The 20,059-nt window shown below is 51.5% G+C and overlaps 1 protein-coding gene across 1 annotated transcript in view; it reads left to right on the top strand.

Annotated features, from left to right (window-relative positions):
• Positions 1–10,188: 10,188 nt before the first annotated feature.
• Positions 10,189–20,059, top strand: part of LOC129709583 (uncharacterized protein KIAA1522-like) — a 40,457-nt gene continuing 30,586 nt past the window's right edge. The window contains exon 1 of the mRNA XM_055656033.1: positions 10,189–10,624. Coding sequence (XP_055512008.1) covers positions 10,444–10,624 — 181 coding nt within the window. The 5' untranslated portion in view covers positions 10,189–10,443. The remainder of the gene's footprint in view (positions 10,625–20,059) is intronic.

The raw sequence follows: 20,059 nt of genomic DNA, 5'->3' as shown, positions 1-20,059 counted from the left end.
GAACTGCGATCTATCTCTGGGGACGATGGTTGGGCCTCTGATGGAGATTGGCATCTTGATTACAAACAGCTGATGGCAGGGAAATTATTGGGAAAAATCTAGGAAGCAGGATTTATGATAACTCGGAAAGCAAGGAGTGATTGAAGGAATCAGCATGGACTTGTGCCGGGCAAATCCCGATTCACAAATCAGACTGAGTTCAGAGAGCTGAGAACGGAAAAAACCATTCGAGGTGGCTTAAGTGACGCAAGCAAGGATTTGGCCAAAGAGCTGCATGGCAGGTTGGTCCAGAACATGAAACTACATGGATGATGATGGAGGGTAGTGATGGGTGATGGCCCATCCGTGTCCGTGTCCGTGTCCAACTGGGCTCAGCGTCCGTGTCCGTGTTCATGTCCGTGTTCGTGTCCGTGTTCATGTCCGTGTTCATGTCCGTGTCCGTGTCTGTGTCCGTGTCCAACTGTGTCAGTGTTGCCATCTCTGGTCACAGGTGGGTAAATGTAGGTGGGCTAATTAGCAAGTTTGCTGATGAGATGAAAATTAGTGGATTGTATATCGTAAAGAAGGTTGACTAAGATGGAGCAGGATGCTGATTAGTGAGAACGTTAGGGAGATGGAATGGTGCAGACAAGCGTGAGGTGAAGAATATTGGGTTGTCCAATACTGGCAAAGGGCATTAGGAGTCTTGATACACACAGAAACATTGGGGCTTCCTGAAAATGGCAACACAGGTGGATAGGGTAGTGACGAATGTATTTGGCTGCTTGGTTTCTCAGCTTGATACATACACTCTAAACACTGGGACGTCATATTGCAGTTGGAGCCTTGTATACACTTGTGGTCACCACATTACAGGAAGGATGTAGAGGCAACAGACAGGGTGCAGAGGAGATATACCAGGATGTGGAGGCCTGTGTTTATCCGGAGTGATTGGAGAGGATTGTTCTCACTGGAGTGATGAACGATGACCTTATATGGTTTATTAGATTACGATGAGCATAGACCGGTGAGATAAACTTTAGTTCTGAGGATAGTGCGTCTATAACTGGAGAGCATCAGTTGAAGGAGACGGGGAAGATTTAGGAACAAAGGGGCAATTGTTACACACAGAGAGTGGTGGAAGATGCAGCTTGTGGATGTGGTGCTGCCAGATACAGTGGAAACAAAACTTTCATTGGCCCTTGGTACACATGACAATAAACTAAATGAAATTTAACTAGAGTTACAAGGCATTTGAACAGGTACTTGGAAAGGAAAGGAGTGGGTGGATATGGGTCCAATGCAGCAAACTGTAGATAGGCATTGGGGCCAGTATGGAGAGTTGGGGCGAAGGGCCTGTCTCTGGGTAAAACTCTAAGTTTCAGGCCAAAGGATTTGTACTCTCTGCAGATCGGGAATGTACTGGCCAGGAACACGCGTGATAAGAAGGCTGTGTTTTACATCAACAACATGTGATTAATTCAACCTGACTCTGTTTGTACCTCCTGTAAATATTTTCACCTGCTTGTACTTAATGGGAGCTGAGATCAGAGCCAGACCGCTGGTAGTGCCGCAGCAGATGCTGCTTCTCACCGAGTCCGTGTGCCATTTGGGGGTCAAGAGAAGGAGGGGTGGGGGTGAGGGGTGGGGTGGGGGTGAGGGTGAGGGGTGGGGGTGAGGGGTGGGGGGTGAGGGGTGGGGGGGGGTGAGGGGGTGGGGGTGGGGGTGGGGGGGTGGGGTGAAGATTGGAGGAGATCTACTGGACAGGGTGCTTGTTCTCAGGGATGCACTAGGTAGGGAGTGGGGGATAGAGGTGGGGGTGGGGGTGGGGGTGAGGGGTGGGGGTGGGGGGGGGGTGGGGGTGGGGTGGGTGTGAGGGGTGGGGTGGGGGGAGTGGGAGTCGGGTGGGGGTGAGGGGGGGGGTGGGGTGGGGGGGGGGTGGGGGGTGAGGGGGGGGGGGGGGGGGGGGGGTGGGGGTGGGGGTGGGGGGGTGGGGAAGGGTGGGGGTGGGGGGTGGGGGGGGAGGGGGGGGGGGTGGGGGGTGGGGTGGGGGTGACAGGGGTGGTGAGGGGTGGGGGGGGTGAGGGGTGGGGGTGAGGGGTGGGGTGGGCGAAGATTGGAGGAGATCTACTGGACAGGGTGATTGTTCTCAGGGATGCACTAAGCGGAGACTGTAAATCAGTCCCAGTGTCACCACACTGAAGATGTGCGGTCAATATGATGATCATCGGCCTGTAGCTGGTGACACAGACAGGTTCAGAGACTGGGCATGTTGTGGTGTATCTGTCCATAAGGCACATCAGGAGCACTCTCCACTTGCAGATCTTCCACTGCTCAGGAAGGGCAAGACCATCCAGAACAAATCAGCCCCCATTATTAATCACAAATAATTGATCCAATGACGATACAAAATAATGATTAGGAACCAAAACTGTGGGAACACCGACCACCATAACACCCACCGCCATAACACATAACACCAAATCACCATAACACCAAATCACCAAATTATCTAAGATACTAGATTATCAAATAACTATAATACAACCCTTATTGATGATATATTCCACTCCCCCCCCACCAGTGGGGGTCCCTCTACGCAGGGATTGTGCCCCTCTGCATCGGGGCCCTGATGTGGATGGCACCTGCCCATCTGCCCACCAGCCCACCAGCCCAGCCTGCCCCTGACTTCACTGTTTACAACATACAACACTCTTCTCACTCACACCTTGCACTGCCCCAGGACAGGACAGGACAGGACAGGACAGGACAGGACAGGACAGGACAGGACAGGGCAGCACCACCGCTTGCAGGTTCCCCTCACAATCACTCCATTCTGATTTGGAAGTGCGTCACCACCTTTACATGGTCTCTGGAGCTGTCCCCACCCTGGTCAGAGTGTTCCACGGTGTGTCGTGGTTCTGAGCGCAGCTTTCTTCTCTCTCCAGGGATGGTCAGGGTGGGCAGTAGAGTCTCCAGAGATGGCCCTTCCCACGATCTACCCCATGTCCTCTGGGAACTTCAATATAAATAGATTCTTCCAGAACATGGTTAAAGTTGAAAGCTTACTTTGATAACTAGCCCAGGATCAGAGGGCTGGCGTCTCTGGATGTTCTTGACCCCGCCAGCTGATATCTGTCTCCTTGAAGGGTGATTCAAGGACATGAACTCACCACCTTCACACACTGACTTACCCCATGTGATGTGTGTGTGGAGCGACAGACTAACCTGTCCCCAGATATTTGCCAATATTCACCAAAGACGTACAGGTTTGTAGGTTAATTGGCTTGGTAAATGTAAAAATTGTCCCTAGTGGGTGTAGGATAGTGTTAATGTGCGGGGATCGCTGGTCGGTGTGGACTCGATGGGCTGAAGGGCCTGTTTCTGCTCTGTATCTCTAAACTCTAAACTAAACTAAATGTATTCTTGTTGTTAAGATCACATGGCCTTTGGAAAGCCTTGTGCAGCTTGTTGTCATGACGATAGTGTAGTTGGAACGATGCCATTTGTTTACGGAGGGATTGAGCCAAGTACAACTTCAGCCCTGACCCGGCCCCTCAGGGTTTGGCCACAAATCACAAGTCTGCTTCAAATCAAAACCGTTTAGGTTTACGGACTGCTCTGACGTGTTCCCAGAAAGTCCTTTCCCATCAATGAATGTCCCCGACATGACAGAAATCCCTTAAATTAAATCATCGTGTTGTATCAGGCAACATCAGGAGGTGTAACAGACTTCATGTTTTAGGGGAATTGGTCATCAGAACTTTTCTTCCATTTAACGTTTCCGTGAATTAATAAGTGAAATCATCACTCCTGGTGTTTCGACCTCTGACCTCTGCACTGGAGCCTAAGGGTCGGGTCCTGTCCATGGCTGGGGCACTTTTCAGAGTGGACTCTGCTCGGCTGAGGGTCGATTTAACAGAGATGCTGCACTCCACCCAAGGTGAGTTTTTCACTGCTGTTCTACAGTAAAGTGTGCTACTAAAGCTTCTCACTATAGCCCCAATACACGTGACAAACCGGACACAAACTCCCCATTATCCCATTTATTCTGTGTCCATGGCCACATAGTGGAGAGGGGGGGGAGACTGAATGAAGAGGGAGAATGGGGAATTGAAGGAAGTGTCTAAGTATTAAGGAAGGGGGTGACATGGGTTGTGATAGGAGGATGAGGGGTGATCTTATTGAGGTGTATAAAATCATGAGAGATGCACAGAGTCTCTTGTCCAGAGTAGGGGAATCGAAGACCAGAGGACATAGGTTTAAGGTGAAGGGGAAAAGATTTAAGAGGAATCTGAGGGGTAACTTTTTCACACAAAGGGTGGTGGGTGTATGGAACGAGCTGCTGGAGGAGGTAGTTGAGGCTGGGACTATCCCAAAGTTTAAGAAACATTTAGACAGGTACATGGATAGGACATATTTAGAGGGATATGGACCAAAAGGGGGGCAGGTGGGACAAGTGTAGATGCGACATGTTGGCTGGTGTGGGCAAGTTGGGGCTGAAGGGCCTGTTTCCACACTGCATCACTCTAAATGTACCTGACATTGTGCCCTAATCCATCAGATCACAGCTGCTGCAGGAGCCACCAATCGTGGCCTCTCGATCTGAGACATCTGATGCTGCAATCTCACACTCAGTGCAGACCCCTAGTGACCATCCAGCCTCCCCTTCACTCCCAGCTCACCCCCCCTTGCCCCCTCCCCCTTTCACTCCCCCCCTCCCACACCCCCCCCCCCCCATTGCCCCCTTCACTCCCAGCTCACCCCCCCACCCCAGCTTGCCCCCCTTCACTCCCAGCTCCCCCCCCCTTCCCCCCCCCCAGCTCACCCCCCCCCCCCCCCTTGCACCCCCCCCCAAACTCCCCCTTGACTCCCAGCTCACCCCCACCTTGCCCCCCCCTTCACTCCCAGCTCACCCCCCCTTGCCCCCCTTCACTCCCAGCTCACCCCCCTTGCCCCCCACTTCACTCCCAGCATCACCCCCCCCCCCCCCTTGCCCCCCTTCACTCCCAGCTCACAGCCCCTGCCCCACCCCCACCTTGCCCCCCTTCACTCCCAGCTCTGCCCCCCCCCACTCCTTGCCCCCCCCTTCACTCCCCATCCTCACCTCCCCCTTCACTCCCAACTCACCCCCCCTTGCCCCTCCCCCCTTCACTCCCAGCTCACCTCCCCCTTCACTCCCAGCTCACCCCCCCTTGCCCCCCCCCTTCACTCCACTCCAACTCACCCCCCCCCCCCTTGCCCCTCCCCCTTCACTCCCCCCTCCCCCCCCCCCCCCCGCCTTCACCCCCCCCCCCCTTGCCCCCCCCTTGCCCCCCCTTCACTCCCAGCTTTGGTCTTACTTGATGCTATCTCACCCCAACCATCTCATTGCCTCGTCACTCTGTTACCAGCCTGCCCTTCCCCCAGCTGACAGGAATCATCACAGGGTTTACACAAGGCTTCCCTCAGCCATCCCCGAGTCCAGCTGCCAAGTCTAACTCAGTGTCAGCTGACAGTATTTACCAGGTAACCTGCTCCAGCTGACCAGGTACTTAACTGTGAGGTTGCCACACAGAGGGATAAATGTCTCATGTACCTTCCTCATCTTCTTTAGTCAGAGGGTGGTGAATCTGTGGAATTCTTTGCCACAAAGGGCTGTGGAGGCCCAGTCGATGGATATTTTTAAGGCAGAGTGATAGATTTGTGATTAGTGCGGGTGTCAGGGGTTATGGAACGAAAGCTGGAGAATGGCATTAGGAAGGAGAGATACCTAGATCAGCCATGAATGAATGACAGAGTGGACTTGATGGGCTGAATGGCCTAATTCTGCTCCTAATCCTAATGAACATGAAATTTAAATGAGATCTGACCACTCTGCCATTAGTTATTATTAATAAACCAATTGGATCATTTGATCAACTATTGGATTTTTTTAGGTTTGTAATCGATCAAAGAGGCTCAAACGTGATGTTAGAACAAGATACAAATTCCCCTAAAATCTAAGATTGTGTTGATTTATGGAATGTGCTTTCCAAGTCAGCTGCTGTTTTGTGTACAGATTATATTTTTGTGAAAATTTAAATTCATGTTGAACATATTTCTGCAGTGACGTCGTTGATACTTTGGGATTTGTGAATCAACTTCTTGTTGCTCATCTATTTTCCTGTCTGTCATGGAAATCATTAGGTTTATTTTTATCAAGCATCAACTGCATTTAACGTAACTATTTAAGGATACTGAATGAAGAACAATGAATCTGCTGCAAGCAATCGCCGAAAACAAACCGAGAAATCAATTTTGCATTTTCCAGATGGGATTTATGTCAAGAGTCAATGATAGACACTGAAACCTGGAGTAACTCAGGAATGTGTGAGGTTTCGGGTCGAGACCCTTTACACGTACTTGCCCATAAAGACAATACACACAGATAATATATAATAATCACAAATACGAACATGAATACCCATAATATTGGGTAACTATAATAGTGCAAAAACTGAGGTCCATGGAGCAACCACAGTCCGTGTTAGATCACAGTTCCTGAGGTCAGTGTTGTGCCGTGTTCAAGAGCCTGATGGTTGCTGGAAAGAAGCTGTTCTTGAACCTGGAGGTCACAGTTTTCAGGCTCCTGTACCTTCTCCCCCATGGTAGCAGCGAGATGGGAGCGTGGCCAGGGTGGTGTGGGTCTCTGATGATGCTGGCTGTATTTATGAGGCAGCGCCTCCTGTAGATCCCTTCGATGGTGTGGGGGGGGAGATCAGTACCTGTGATGGACCGGGCAGTGTGTGGGCACAGTATCTGTGATGGACCGGGCAGTGTGTGGTGGGGGGGGGGGGTCAATGGTGATGGACCGGGGGGGGGGGGGGGGTCAGTATCTGTGATGGACCGGGCCGTGTGAGGTGGGGGGGTCAGTACCTGTGATGGACCGGGCAGTGTCCACCACTCTCTTTAGCCCAGGAACATGAGGCTGTTGACTCTCTCCAGCACTGACTCACCCATGGAGCAGTTGACGGATTCCAGCTTCCCCTCCAGTTTTTGTTCCATGTTCTGGATGTGATTACATTGGGCTGGAGGTGTGTTGTTGCAATTCCCATTCATGGGACAGGCTGAGGACCAGAGTGGTTTAGGTTTGGCTGGGACAATTACCTCAGAGAATCTGCAGGTTAGGACAGATTATTTACAGCTCGGCTGTGTTTGATGTGAATTCCAGCTAACCCTTTGAAGGAAGCATATTATATCACCTATATGATCCATTCATCTGCCTGGTTCATTCATTTCTGTGTGTACGTTACAAGGTCATTGTGAACTCAGGGAAGCTTCAGTATGTGAGCATCACTGACTAGAAACATGACGTCAGATTCCCAAGGACCGGGTGAATTCCCACTAGGAACCCGGCCTGTGTTCTGTGTCTAGACCACCCTCATCCCCACACTATTTACAATTATTTGGTACAAAGGAGCAATATTGGAACTAATCAGGAATAATATAATGAATTTGATGAAATGTAAGTTGTTACTGATAAATGTTATGTACAGATGTTGCTCGTTGCCTGGAAAGCTAGAACTCGCAAACTGGGTGGCTGCAGAGAAATGTAAAATTAATCTGGTTACATGTAAACACGCATGTAAACACGCATGTAAACACGCATGTAATGCGTTGCAGGTAACACGCCTATGCGGCCACCCTCCCTTGCATCACATGTTGTGCAGCTTCAACACAAAGTCTTTGTTCAGGCGGCTCCGTGGTCCAAAGTCCCACACCCCGACAGGAATAAAACTCACTCTGTGATCGATGGCCACAGCAACTTGAAAGAGTCCCGTGGGTTTTATAACTATGAATGGAACTGGATTATTCTTAGAATTGCCAAGCTTCAGTTCGGGCCTGGATGATGGTATTAAGGAGCGGCCCTCGTGTTACAGACAGTGGCTGCTCTGGGCCCTGGCTACAGACACTGGCTGCTCTGGGCCCTGGCTACAGACACTGGCTGCTCTGGGCCCTCGTGTTACAGACACTGGCTGCTCTGGGCCCTGGTGTTACAGACACTGGCTGCTCTGGGCCCATGTGTTACAGACACTGGCTGCTCTGGGCCCTAGCTACAGACACTGGCTGCTCTGGGCCCTGGCTACAGACACTGGCTGCTCTGGGCCCTCGTGCTACAGACAGTGGCTGCTCTGGGCCCTCGTGTTACAGACACTGGCTGCTCTGGGCCCTGGCTGCAGACACTGGCTGCTCTGGGCCCTGGCTACAGACACTGGCTGCTCTGGGCCCTCGTGTTACAGACAGTGGCTGCTCTGGGCCCTCGTGTTACAGACACTGGCTGCTCTGGGCCCTGGCTGCAGACACTGGCTGCTCTGGGCCCTGGCTACAGACACTGGCTGCTCTGGGCCCTGGCTACAGACACTGGCTGCTCTGGGCCCTGGTTACAGACACTGGCTGCTCTGGGCCCTCGTGTTACAGACACTGGCTGCCCTGGGCCCTCTGTGCTACAGACACTGGCTGCTCTGGGCCCTGTGCTACAGACACTGGCTGCTCTGGGCCCTGGCTACAGACACTGGCTGCTCTGGGCCCTGGCTACAGACACTGGCTGCTCTGGGCCCTGGCTACAGACACTGGCTGCTCTGGGCATCATTGCTGGTTCATTTTGCAGGTAGTTTTCTCAACAAATGTTCCCGGAACTTGTTCTTGACAACGGGAACATTTATTGAGGAAATTGACGAATCTGGATCTTTCTATCAGGCCTGTCATAACATACTTGAAGATACGTTGCTGGGATCCCATTGAAGGTGAGAGGCTCGCAATTAATTCCAATAGTTTGATCATTAAGAGATTTTCAGAGCAGTGTAGCCCAGTGTGTAGACAGAAGGAACTGTGACTCGGATATTAACGGGAATGCTGAGCGGCAACAGTGGCTGGTTGCCTCCCTGTTCCTGACCCAGACGCGTGGGACAGACCTTCCTTACGCATTGAGAGTGAGAGTGAGGATCTCAGGGGAGCGGTGTTACAACTGGCTTCAGCCCAGGGTCACCCCGTTCCTGCCCAACACCATCATCACCAACTCCAAAAGCATCAAGGCTCAAGTCCAGTCCAGTCCATTGTCATGTCCACAGGTCCGGTGAGGTACAGGTGAGCTACAGGTACAATGTCACTCGTGCTCGCAGCAATGTCACAGGACAGAGACACAGACAATACACAAATGCATTAATTATACATGAATTACACAATTTCTACAAGACAATGAGAAGAAAAAAGAATATATTGGAGCAAGACACAATTAGTAAACAAGTCCATGTTGCTGCAAAATATGGTCATGGCATTCGTTGCTGAGGTGGGATCAGGGTCATGATGGTCGGTTCAAGAACCTGATGGTTGCAGGAATGTATCTGTTCCTGGACCTGGTGGTGTGGGACTTGAGGCTTCTGTAGCTCGTGCCGGCCGGCCGGCAGCTGTGAGACCAGGGCACGGCCCGGATGGTGAGTTCAAGTCCAAGTTCAAGTGAGTTTATTGTCATGTGTCCCTGTATAGGACAATGAAATTCTTGCTTTTTTTCAGCACACAGAACATAGTAGGCATTGACTACAAAACAGATCAGTGTGTCCATATACCATGATATAAATATATACACACATGAATAAATAAACTGGTAAAGTGCAAATAACAGAAAGTGGTTATTAATAATCAGAGTTTTGTCCGAGCCAGGTTTAATAGCCTGATGGCTGTGGGGAAGTAGCTATTCCTGAACCTGGTCGTTGCAGTCTTCAGGCTCCTGTACCTTCTACCTGAAGGTAGCAGGGAGATGAGTGTGTGGCCAGGATGGTGTGGGTCTTTGATGATACTGCCAGCCTTTTTGAGGCAGCGACTGCGATAAATCCCCTCGATGGAAGGAAGGTCAGAGCCGATGATGGACTGGGCAGTGTTTACTACTTTTTGTAGTCTCTTCCTCTCCAGGGCACTCAGGTTGCCGAACCAAGCCACGATGCAACTGGCCAGCATGCTCTCTACTGTGCACCTGTAGAAGTTAGAGAGAGTCTTCCTTGACATACAGACTCTCCGTAATCTTCTCGGGAATTAGAGGAGCTGATGAGCTTTATTGACAATTGCATCAGTGTTCTGGGACCAGGAGAGATCTTCAGAGAGGCCTGGGACAAACTGCCGGGGGTGGAGGTGGAGGCAGGGACGATAGTGGCGTTTAAGAGGCGTTTAGACACAAGGATATGGAGGGATATGGATCACGTGCAGGCAGAGATTAGTTTAATTTGGCATCGTGTACAGCATAGACATTGTGGGCCGAAGGGCCAGTTCCTGTACTGTACCGTTCTGTGTTCCAACTGCCCACAGAGTCTGTCCCTCCGTTCCGTGTAAGTGACCAGACAAGGCGGGCAGAGAGGAACGGCACGGCACGGAACGGCGAGGTGGGGCTAGGATGATTGTAGAGGCTCGCTGATCATTCCCCGCCCGCTGGTGCAGAGAGAGAGAGAGAGATAGATGTGTGTATGGCCCGGCGCCAAGTGTCACCCATTGTGCAGCGATGAGGAGCGAGTGCGGGCGGCTCCGGAGAACAGCGCAATGGGGAACAGTCACCATAAGAAGCGAGTGGCCCAAAGCGCCAAACCGCGGCCCGTCTGGCAAATCGGCCTCGGTCGCCGACCGGGAAAGAAGAAAGCAGGTAATTGCCGGTGTGTTGACACACACAGACACACAGACACGGACCCACCCGGGATACAGCGCCGCAGTGAACCGCCGGCATGTGGCTGGATGTCATGGACTGTAGTGGCTCTGGCTCGGGAACTGCACTGGTCAATTGCTGCCGGCTTCTGAACCACGTCTGGGTTTACGTGTGGACAGGGTGCTGACCGGGACACACGGGACAGACCGGGACATAACCGGGACTGACCGGGACACACGGGACAGACCGGGACATAACCGGGACAGACCGGGACACACGGGACTGACCGGGACACGGGACATAACCGGGACACAAGGTGTTTTCTGGATTGCGCCGGCCTGTCTCGTTGTAACAAGGCAAGATGAGGTGGTTTGTTATTTTGAACTGAGTGGTCGGACAGGTTTTGGCCGAGTTGTGAAGTGTGCGGTGCCCCCGCCCCCCCCCCCCCCCCCCCCCCCCCCCCCACACCCCACACACCCCCCCCCCCCCCGCGGTGCCCCCAGATAACTAGTGTCCTCATGTTTTGTACATCGATGACAATGTCTCCATTCAGCAGATTATTGAAGCTGAGATCAGTGTTAGAGTGTGGAGCCGTGTGGAACAAGGTGCTGGCCTTGTGTCCGGGGATGTGGGAGCCGGGCTCTGCTGTAAAACGAGAGAGACTGGGATGAAAGGCAGGTATTGTTTCATGCAGGTACTGGAAGAGGCCAACATGCCTGCACTTGTGTAAGCGAATATCCAAACACACCCATGCAAATGTGGAGCGGTGTGTGTCAGCGCCTGAGCTTTGCTCGATGATGAAGTCGAGACCAGACAAGTGTGATTACTAGTTTGTGGCTCTCTGGTCATGTGATACCTGCAGTGTGAGCGATCACCTTGATTTCCCTTACATTCATTTTCAAATTAAATGTAGTTGAGAACTCGCATTCTATCTGTAAGGACTGGGGTTGAGGTGCTGGGGCAACGACTGCTGGTGGCCGGGAGTGGGTCTCATAAACTCATGTGATAGGAGTAGAATAAGACCATTCGGCCCATCGAGTCTACTCCACCATTCAAACATGGCTGATCTATCTCTCCCTCCTAACCCCATTCTCCTGCCTTCTCCCCATAACCCCTGACATGCGCACTAATCAAGAATCTGTCTATTTGCCTTAAAACTATTCATTGACTTGGCCTCTACAGACGTCTGTGGCAAAGAATTCCAGATTCACCACCCTCTGACTAAAGAAATTCCTCCTCATCTCCTTCCTAAAAGAACATCCTTTAATTCTGAGACTGTGACTTCTAATCCTAGACTCTCCCATTAATGGAAACATCCTCTCCACATCCACTCTATCCAGGCCATTCACTATTCTGTAAGTTTCAATGAGGTCTCCCCTCATTCTTCTAAACTCCAGCGAGTACAGGCCCAGTGCCGACAAATGTCTGATACAGGATTGGGGCTGGATATGGGACAGGGTTGGATATGGACGGTGTGAGATACAGTACAGTACCTGATACAAGACGGGGTCTGGGACAGGACGGGTCTGGTACTGGGTCTGGTACGGGTACGGGACGGGGTCTGGTACGGGACGGGTACGGGACGGGGTCTGGGGGACGGGTACGGGACGGGTCTGGTACGGGGTCTGGTACTGGGTACTGGTACGGGACGGGGTCTGGTACGGGACGGGGTCTGGTACGGGACGGGGTCTGGTACGGGACGGGTCTGGGACGGGTCTGGTACGGGACGGGGTCTGGTACGGGACGGGTCTGGTACGGGACGGGGGACGGGGTGGTACGGGACGGGGTCTGGTACGGGACGGGTCTGGGACGGGTCTGGTACGGGACGGGGTCTGGTACTGGACGGGTCTGGTACGGGGTCTGGGACGGGATGGGTCTGGTACGGGACGGGGTCTGGTACGGGACGGGTCTGGTACGGGACGGGGTCTGGTACGGGTCTGGTACGGACGGGTCTGGTACGGTACGGGACGGGGGTCTGGTACGGGACGGGGTCTGGTACAGGACGGGGTCTGGTACGGGACGGGTCTGGTACGGGACGGGTCTGGTACGGGTCTGGTACGGGTCGGGTCTGGTACGGGTCTGGTACGGGACGGGTCTGGTATGGGGACGGGTCTGGTACGGGTCTGGTACGGGACGGGGTCTGGTACGGGGTCTGGTACGGGGTCTGGTACGGGACGGGGGTCTGGTACGGGACGGTCTGGTACTGGGGTCTGGTACGGGTCTGGTACGGGACGGGTCTGGTACGGGACGGGGTCTGGTACGGGACGGGGTCTAGTACGGGATGGGTCTGGTACGGGACGGGCCTGGGACGGGACGGGTCTGGGACGGGACGGGTCTGGTACGGGACGGGGTCTGGTACTGGACGGGGTCTGGTACGGGACGGGGTCTGGTACGGGACGGGTCTGGTACGGGACGGGGCTGGTACGGGACGGGGTCTGGGACGGGGTCTGGTACGGGACGGTCTCGGGCATCATGACTGAGGGAAGGCCGTGGGGTCCTGTTTTTCATGAAACATAACATGTCTGCTGGTTTATAATATTAGACAGGAGTGGGATTTTGTTAATTTATTCTGGCCACACCCCATGCTTGCAGCAAATATTACCACAGTCACAGTAATTATCAAGGCGCTATAGGTGCATCAAATCCAGGACAAACAGACTCAGGAATAGCTGCTTCCCGAGAATTATATCTACCATAAATTCAAATCCACACATGCACTGACTACACCGCCCAACACGGACTTCCATCTGTATATATGTATATATGTATGTAGCGCCATAGAATTTGTGCACCTATTCCCCCCCCCCCCATCTCCCTTCTGTTTTGTTTTTCTGTTTCTTGTTTTTTGTGTAAAAATTGTATGTATGCACTGAGTACGAGCAGCTTTCAGTTTCACTGTACATGTATAGTGACAATAAATGGCATATCTATCTATATCTATCTAAGCCTTGGGGAGATGGTTTCTCACGAGAATCTTCCTGGTTACAAACTCTTGCCCAGGTGTGAGAAGTTGCGGGTTCACTATGAACCTCAGGGGTCGGGCGAGTCTCGCCTTTACACTTATGATTGGGATGAAAATGATGTTACATTGTTTATACATTTGCAGATGACACCAGAAATGGAGGTTTAGTGGACAGTGGGGAAAGGTATCTACGCTGGCAGCATCTAGTTGGCGAGGTGGGCCAAGGTATGGCAGTGAGGTGTTGCACTTTGGTGTATCAAACCGGGAGAGGTACACACAGTAAACTGTCGTGCCCTGGAGAACAGAGGGTCAGGGTTAGGGTCAGGGTTAGGGTCAGGGTTAGGGTCAGGGTTAGGGTCAGGGTTAGGGTCAGGGTCAGGGTTAGGGTCAGGGTTAGGGTCAGGGTGAGGGTGAGGGTTAGGGTCAGGGTTAGGGTTAGGGTCACAAATTCACGCAAATGTTATCAATGAATCATTAAAGTTTCAGCATTTGAATGCAATATCAGGCGGTGCCTGTTGTCAGGTGCCACTCACATGTATTGGTCTGGACACTCTTGCTATTATTCTTTCATTTCACTGAATGTTGCCCCTGACACTACCCTTAATTAAACAAATGTAATATGTACTGTTTAGGGAGGAACTGCAGATGCTGGTTTACACTGAAGATAGACACAAAATGCTGGCATAACTCAGGCAGCATCTGTGGAGAACACGGATAGGTGACGTTTCACAAAATGCTGGCATAACTCAGCGGGTCAGGCAGCATCTGTGGAGAACATGGATAGGTGACGTTTCACTGAGTACTGGAGTAACTCAGCGGTTCAGGCAGCATCTGTGGAGAACATGGATAGGTGACGTTTCACAGAGTACTGGAGTAACTCAGCGGGTCAGGCAGCATCTGTGGGGACATGGATAGTTGATGCTTTGGTTCAAGACCCTTCTTCAGATCTGTGCCCAGTCATTGAATTTCATGAAACATTTCATTATTTCCAGCTTGATAAATGCTTTGGGACAATTGAAATGAAGTCTGATTCCAGTTAGTCAAGTCTCCCGTAACACCAGGACTATCCAGATGGTACAAAAGTGGGTGGTTTTGTAGATAGTGGTTGTGAAAGATTGCAGCAGGATCTTGATCAATTGGCCAGGTGGGCTGAGGAATGGTTGATGACATTTAATGCAAAATAATTGTGAGGTGTTGCATTTTATGAAGTCTAACATGGGCAGGACCTGCACAATGAATGGTAAGGCTCTGGGTAGTGTTGTAGAGCGGAGGGATCTAGGAGTACAGGTGCATGGTTCCTTGAAGGTGGAGTCGCAGGTAGATAAGGTGGTCAACAAGGCTTTTGGCACTTTTGCTTTCATCAGTCAGAGTATTGAGTATAGAAGGTGGGAGGTCATGTTGCAGTTATATAAGACATTGGTGAGACCACATTTAGAATATTGTGATCAGTTCTGAGCACCATGTTAGATGTCGTCAAGCAGGAAAGGGTACAGAGAAGATTTACGAGGATGTTGCCAGGAATCGAGGGTTTGAGCTACAGGAAGCGGTTGAGAAGGCTGGGTCTCTACTCCTTGGAGCGCAGGAGGATGAGGGGAGATCTTATAGAAGTGTATAAAATCATGAGAGGAATAGATCGGGTAGATTTACAGAGTCTCTTGCCTAGAATAGGGGAATCGAGGACCAGAGGACATAGGTTCAAGGTGAAGGGGAAAATATTTAATAGGAATCTGAGGGGTAACTTTTTCACACAGAGGGGGGTGGGTGTATGGAACGAGCTGCTGGAGGAGGTAGTTGAGGCTGGGACTATCCAAACATTTAAGAAGCAGTTAGACAGGTACATGGATAGGACAGGTTTGGAGGGATCTGGACCAAACGCAAGCAGGTGGGACTAGTGTAGCTGTGACATATTGGTTGTGGTGGGACTAGTGTAGCTGGGACATGTTGGTTGTGGTGGGACTAGTGTAGCTGGGACATGTTGGTTGTGGTGTGGGACTAGTGTAGCTGGGACATGTTGGTTGTGGTGGGACTAGTGTAGCTGGGACATGTTGGTTGTGGTGGGACTAGTGTAGCTGGGACATGTTGGTTGGTGTGGGACTAGTGTAGCTGGGACATGTTGGTTGTGGTGGGACTAGTGTAGCTGGGACATGTTGGTTGTGGTGGGACTAGTGTAGCTGGGACATGTTGGTTGTGGTGGGACTAGTGTAGCTGGGACATGTTGGTTGTGGTGGGACTAGTGTAGCTGGGACATGTTGGTTGTGGTGGGACTAGTGTAGCTGGGGCATGTTGGTTGTGGTGGGACTAGTGTAGCTGGGACATGTTGGTTGGTGTGGGACTAGTGTAGCTGGGACATGTTGGTTGTGGTGGGACTAGTGTAGATGGGGCATGTTGGTTGTGGTGAGCAAGTTGTTTCCTCACTGTGACTATGATTCCATTGAGGGGCATTAGCAGGTGCTTGAGACTTCACGGGCATTCTTGTTGCTCGCTGTTTCATTGGCCAGAGCAGCCTCTGTCGTACAAATATGGGATTCTTATGGGGAAGAGTGATCTTAATATTAGAGTGATCGTTAGAATGTTAGTTTGGATTTAAAAGTGACGTCGTTTGATGCAAAACTGTCTCAATCGCAAGAGAGAAGCTGTTAGTGTTTTTCACAAGATACCACCAGGCTGGTTCACCAGGTTGGGGCACATGGACTCATAGTAAAGTAGTGGTTATTGGAGAGAAGGCTGGATCCCTCTAGCCTGGGCACGTTGTGATGAATGGGGACTGCAAGGATCACGGATTGTTCACATTCTCTATCGGGCCGAGGTCCCCAAATGTCACATTTAATGTCGATACTGAACAGGTGGGACTGTGAGTGTGGAGGAGAGGTGGGACTGTGAGTGTGGAGGAGAGGTGGGACTGAGTGTGGAGGAGAGGTGGGACTGAGTGTGGAGGAGAGGTGGGACTGAGTGTGGAGGAGAGGTGGGACTGTGAGTGTGGAGGAGAGGTGGGACTGTGAGTGTGGAGGAGAGGTGGGACTGTGAGTGTGGAGGAGAGGTGGGACTGTGAGTGTGGAGGAGAGGTGGGACTGTGAGTGTGGAGGAGAGGTGGGGGGGTGAGGGTGGAGGAGAGGTGGGAGTGTGAGTGTGGAGGAGAGGTGGGACTGTGAGTGTGGAGGAGAGGTGGGACTGTGAGTGTGGAGGAGAGGTGGGACTGAGTGTGGAGGAGAGGTGGGACTGTGAGTGTGGAGGAGAGGTGGGACTGTGTGTGGGAATGAGAGGGTGGAGGAGTGTGGTGGGTAGGTGGGACTGTGTGGAGGAGATGAGGGATCTGAGTGTGGAGGAGAGGTGGGACTGTGAGTGTGGAGGAGAGGTGGGACTGAGTGTGGAGGAGAGGTGGGACTGTGGGAGTGTGAGTGTGAGTGTGGAGGAGAATGTCAAGAGGCTTCTCAGAGACACGGACAAACTGAGTGAATATAACGCTGGGTGGTTGCTGAGAGATTGGGCAGTGTTCAAACAGACCTGTGTGTGCTGACACACAAAACCAAGAGACATGTGCAGCACAATATGAGAGGGTTTGAGTACAGAGTCTCATTGCAATGTAGTTTAGTTTAGAGTTATGGCAGCACTAAACCAGCAACTGTGTTTCAACTTGTCGTAACTCGGTGATTGTTGGCGTTGACTTTGCCATGGTCTCGCCTTGTTCCTGGATGGGACCTGTGTTAGTTGCTTCAGACGGTAGGGTTTAGCCTCGGCAGTGCTCTGCGTCACGTGACCACACACTGCTGTGTGTTTAGTCGTTTGGAATCAGCCTGTGGAACAATTACTGCAGGTAGCAGCTAGAAACTAAAGCCATGTTGGAGTCTGCATTCCCTCACTCAGCGGGAGGGAGCTCGAGCCAATACCCTTGCCGATACAACGGAGCCAAGGTGCTTAGTAAACAGTCTCCAAACGCACAAGGACAGTGTCGTCCACTCAGACCAGCAACATTGTCCAGTCAGACCAGCACCAGTGTCCAGCCAGACCAGCGGCAATTGTAGCCTCAGTGAACCATAACATTGGGTCAGTGTGTGGGGTCAGTGTGTGGGGTCAGTGCGCGGGGCCAGTGTGTGGGGGGCCAGTGTGTGCGGGGGGGGGCCAGTGTGGGGGGGCCAGTGCGTTTTTCATGGCATATTTGTGCTTCATTTTGGTTTAAACTTGAACTAAACTTTGTGCCTGTCAGCTGAGCCCAGAGTGGATTAAGTTAAGTAAATGCAAAATGGCGGTGAACACGTTGACATATCACGAGTGGAGCAACTGGGTGTGAACTAATGAGGTGGAAAGTCCGTCGGAACTAGTTCTTGCTTCAATGCGTGAGACAAATCCAAAAAGATTTCTTGCTGTCAATGGCTATGAATATTATGCATTTTCCACATTAACCTGATCTAGTGTCTGCAGCTTAGCTCAATCCTGCCTCTGTTTGTAGATTTAAAAACAATTTAGAGATAGCAGTATTGTGTATGTTTGATGTTGACTACAGTGAGTTATTCGAGCTGATGCTGTTCAATGGCCGGAATGAAACATAGAAACATAGAACATAGGTGCAGGAGCAGGCCATTCGGCCCTTCGATACAGTACCGCCATTCAATATGATCATGGCTGATCACCCAAAATCATTACCCCGTTCCTGTTTTCTCCCCATTTCCCTTAATTCCGTTAGCTAACTGTAATTCTCTCTTGTAAACATCCAGTGAATCGGCCTCCACTGCCGCCTGTGACAGAGAATTCCACAGATTCACAACTCTCTGGGTGAAAACATTTTTCCTCATCTCAGTCCTAAATGGCCGACCCCTTATTCTTAAAGGTTCTGAACTCCCCCAACATTGGGAACATTTTTTCAGCATCTAGCCTGTCAAATTCCTTACAGATTTTATATGTTTCTATAAGATCCTCTCTCAACCTTCTAAATTCCAGTGAATATAAGCCCATTCTTTCAGCATATGACAGTCCCTCCATTCCGGGAATTAACCTTGTGAACCGACGCTGCACTCCCTCAATAGCAAGAATGTCCTTCTTCAAATTAGAACAAAACTGCACACAATACTCCAGGTGTGGTCTCACCGGGGCCCTGTACAACTGCAGTAGGATCTCCTTGCTCCTAAACTCAAATCCTCTCGCAATGAAGGCCAACATGCCATTAGCTTTCTTCACTACCTGCTGTACCTGCATGCTTACTTTCAGTGACAAGCACACCCAGGTCTCGTTGCACCTCCCCTTCTCCTAATCTGACACCATTCAGATAATAATCTGCCTTCTTGTTCTTGCCACCAAAATGGAAAACCTCACATTTACCCACATTATGCTGCAGATGAGCAGAATAAAAGATGAATTGTACTTGTTGATGATGGTCAGGGGCGGTGGTGTTCCTGTTTCTCACAACTCCAGCCCTGAAAACACCCCCTGTCCCTTCTCTATTCAGCAGCCCTTTGAATAGAGATTATTTTTAAACAGCAACATTGATCGCGTGCAGCTCTCTGCAAGAGTATTCCCCCCCTCTCCCCTCCTACCCCTTTCCTCTAATTCTCCCCTTCCACACTTCCTCTCCCCTCCTCCTCCCTTCCCCTTCTCCAAGCCTCAGTCACCAAGGTGTTCAGTATCTCTCCCCACCCCCTCATAGAGTCGTAGAGTGATACAGTGGCCCAACTCGCCCACACCAGCCAACATGTGCCACTACTCTAGTCCCACCTGCCCGCGTTTGGCCCATATCCCTCCAAACTTCCCCAAGCCTCATCCATCTAATCTGTGTGTTCAGATTCCCCCCCCCCCCCCTCCCCCCCCCCCCCCCCCCCCCCCCTTCCCCCCTTCCCCCCCCCCCCCCCATTCCCCCCTCCCCCACTGGAATCTGTGCCATTCCCCATGTTGTACCGTATCCACCAGTGTTGTGTGACGTTGCCATGCTGGGTTTCTGAAGCTGGTTCAGTGTTTGGGATCAACAAACAAAGTGCTAGAGGAACAGCATCAGTGGAGAGAATGGCCAGACTCGGTGGGTCAGGCAGCATCAGTGGAGAGAATGGCCAGACTCAGTGGGTCAGGCAGCATCTGTGGAGAGAATGGACAGACTCAGTGGGTCAGGCAGCATCTGTGGAGAGAATGGCCAGACTCAGTGGGTCAGGCAGCATCTGTGGAGAGAATGGACAGACTCAGTGGGTCAGGCAGCATCTGTGGAGAGAATGGCCAGACTCAGTGGGTCAGGCAGCATCAGTGGAGAGAATGGACAGACGATGTATCGAGTCAGGACCCCTGTATATCCGGGTTTAGGTTTCGTTGTCTTGTGTGTTTTGGTGTTGTAACTATAACACTGAACATGGAATTCTGTTTGAGGAGCTGGGCTGGAGCGGGGGGATCAGTGTTGTTGTTTTTAAGATGTGTGATGCTTGGTTGCCTGGAGCAAGGATTGATTTAGGAGGTCTTCACAAACCAAGCTGTTGGAGTGAAGACTAGTAGATCTACTAACG

This window comes from Leucoraja erinacea, chromosome 26, assembly GCF_028641065.1.
Source record: "Leucoraja erinacea ecotype New England chromosome 26, Leri_hhj_1, whole genome shotgun sequence".
In the NCBI taxonomy this organism is placed as follows: Eukaryota; Metazoa; Chordata; class Chondrichthyes; order Rajiformes; family Rajidae; genus Leucoraja; species Leucoraja erinaceus.
Note: the sequence above shows the minus strand (reverse complement) of the source record. Positions and strands in the feature narration are given on the sequence as shown.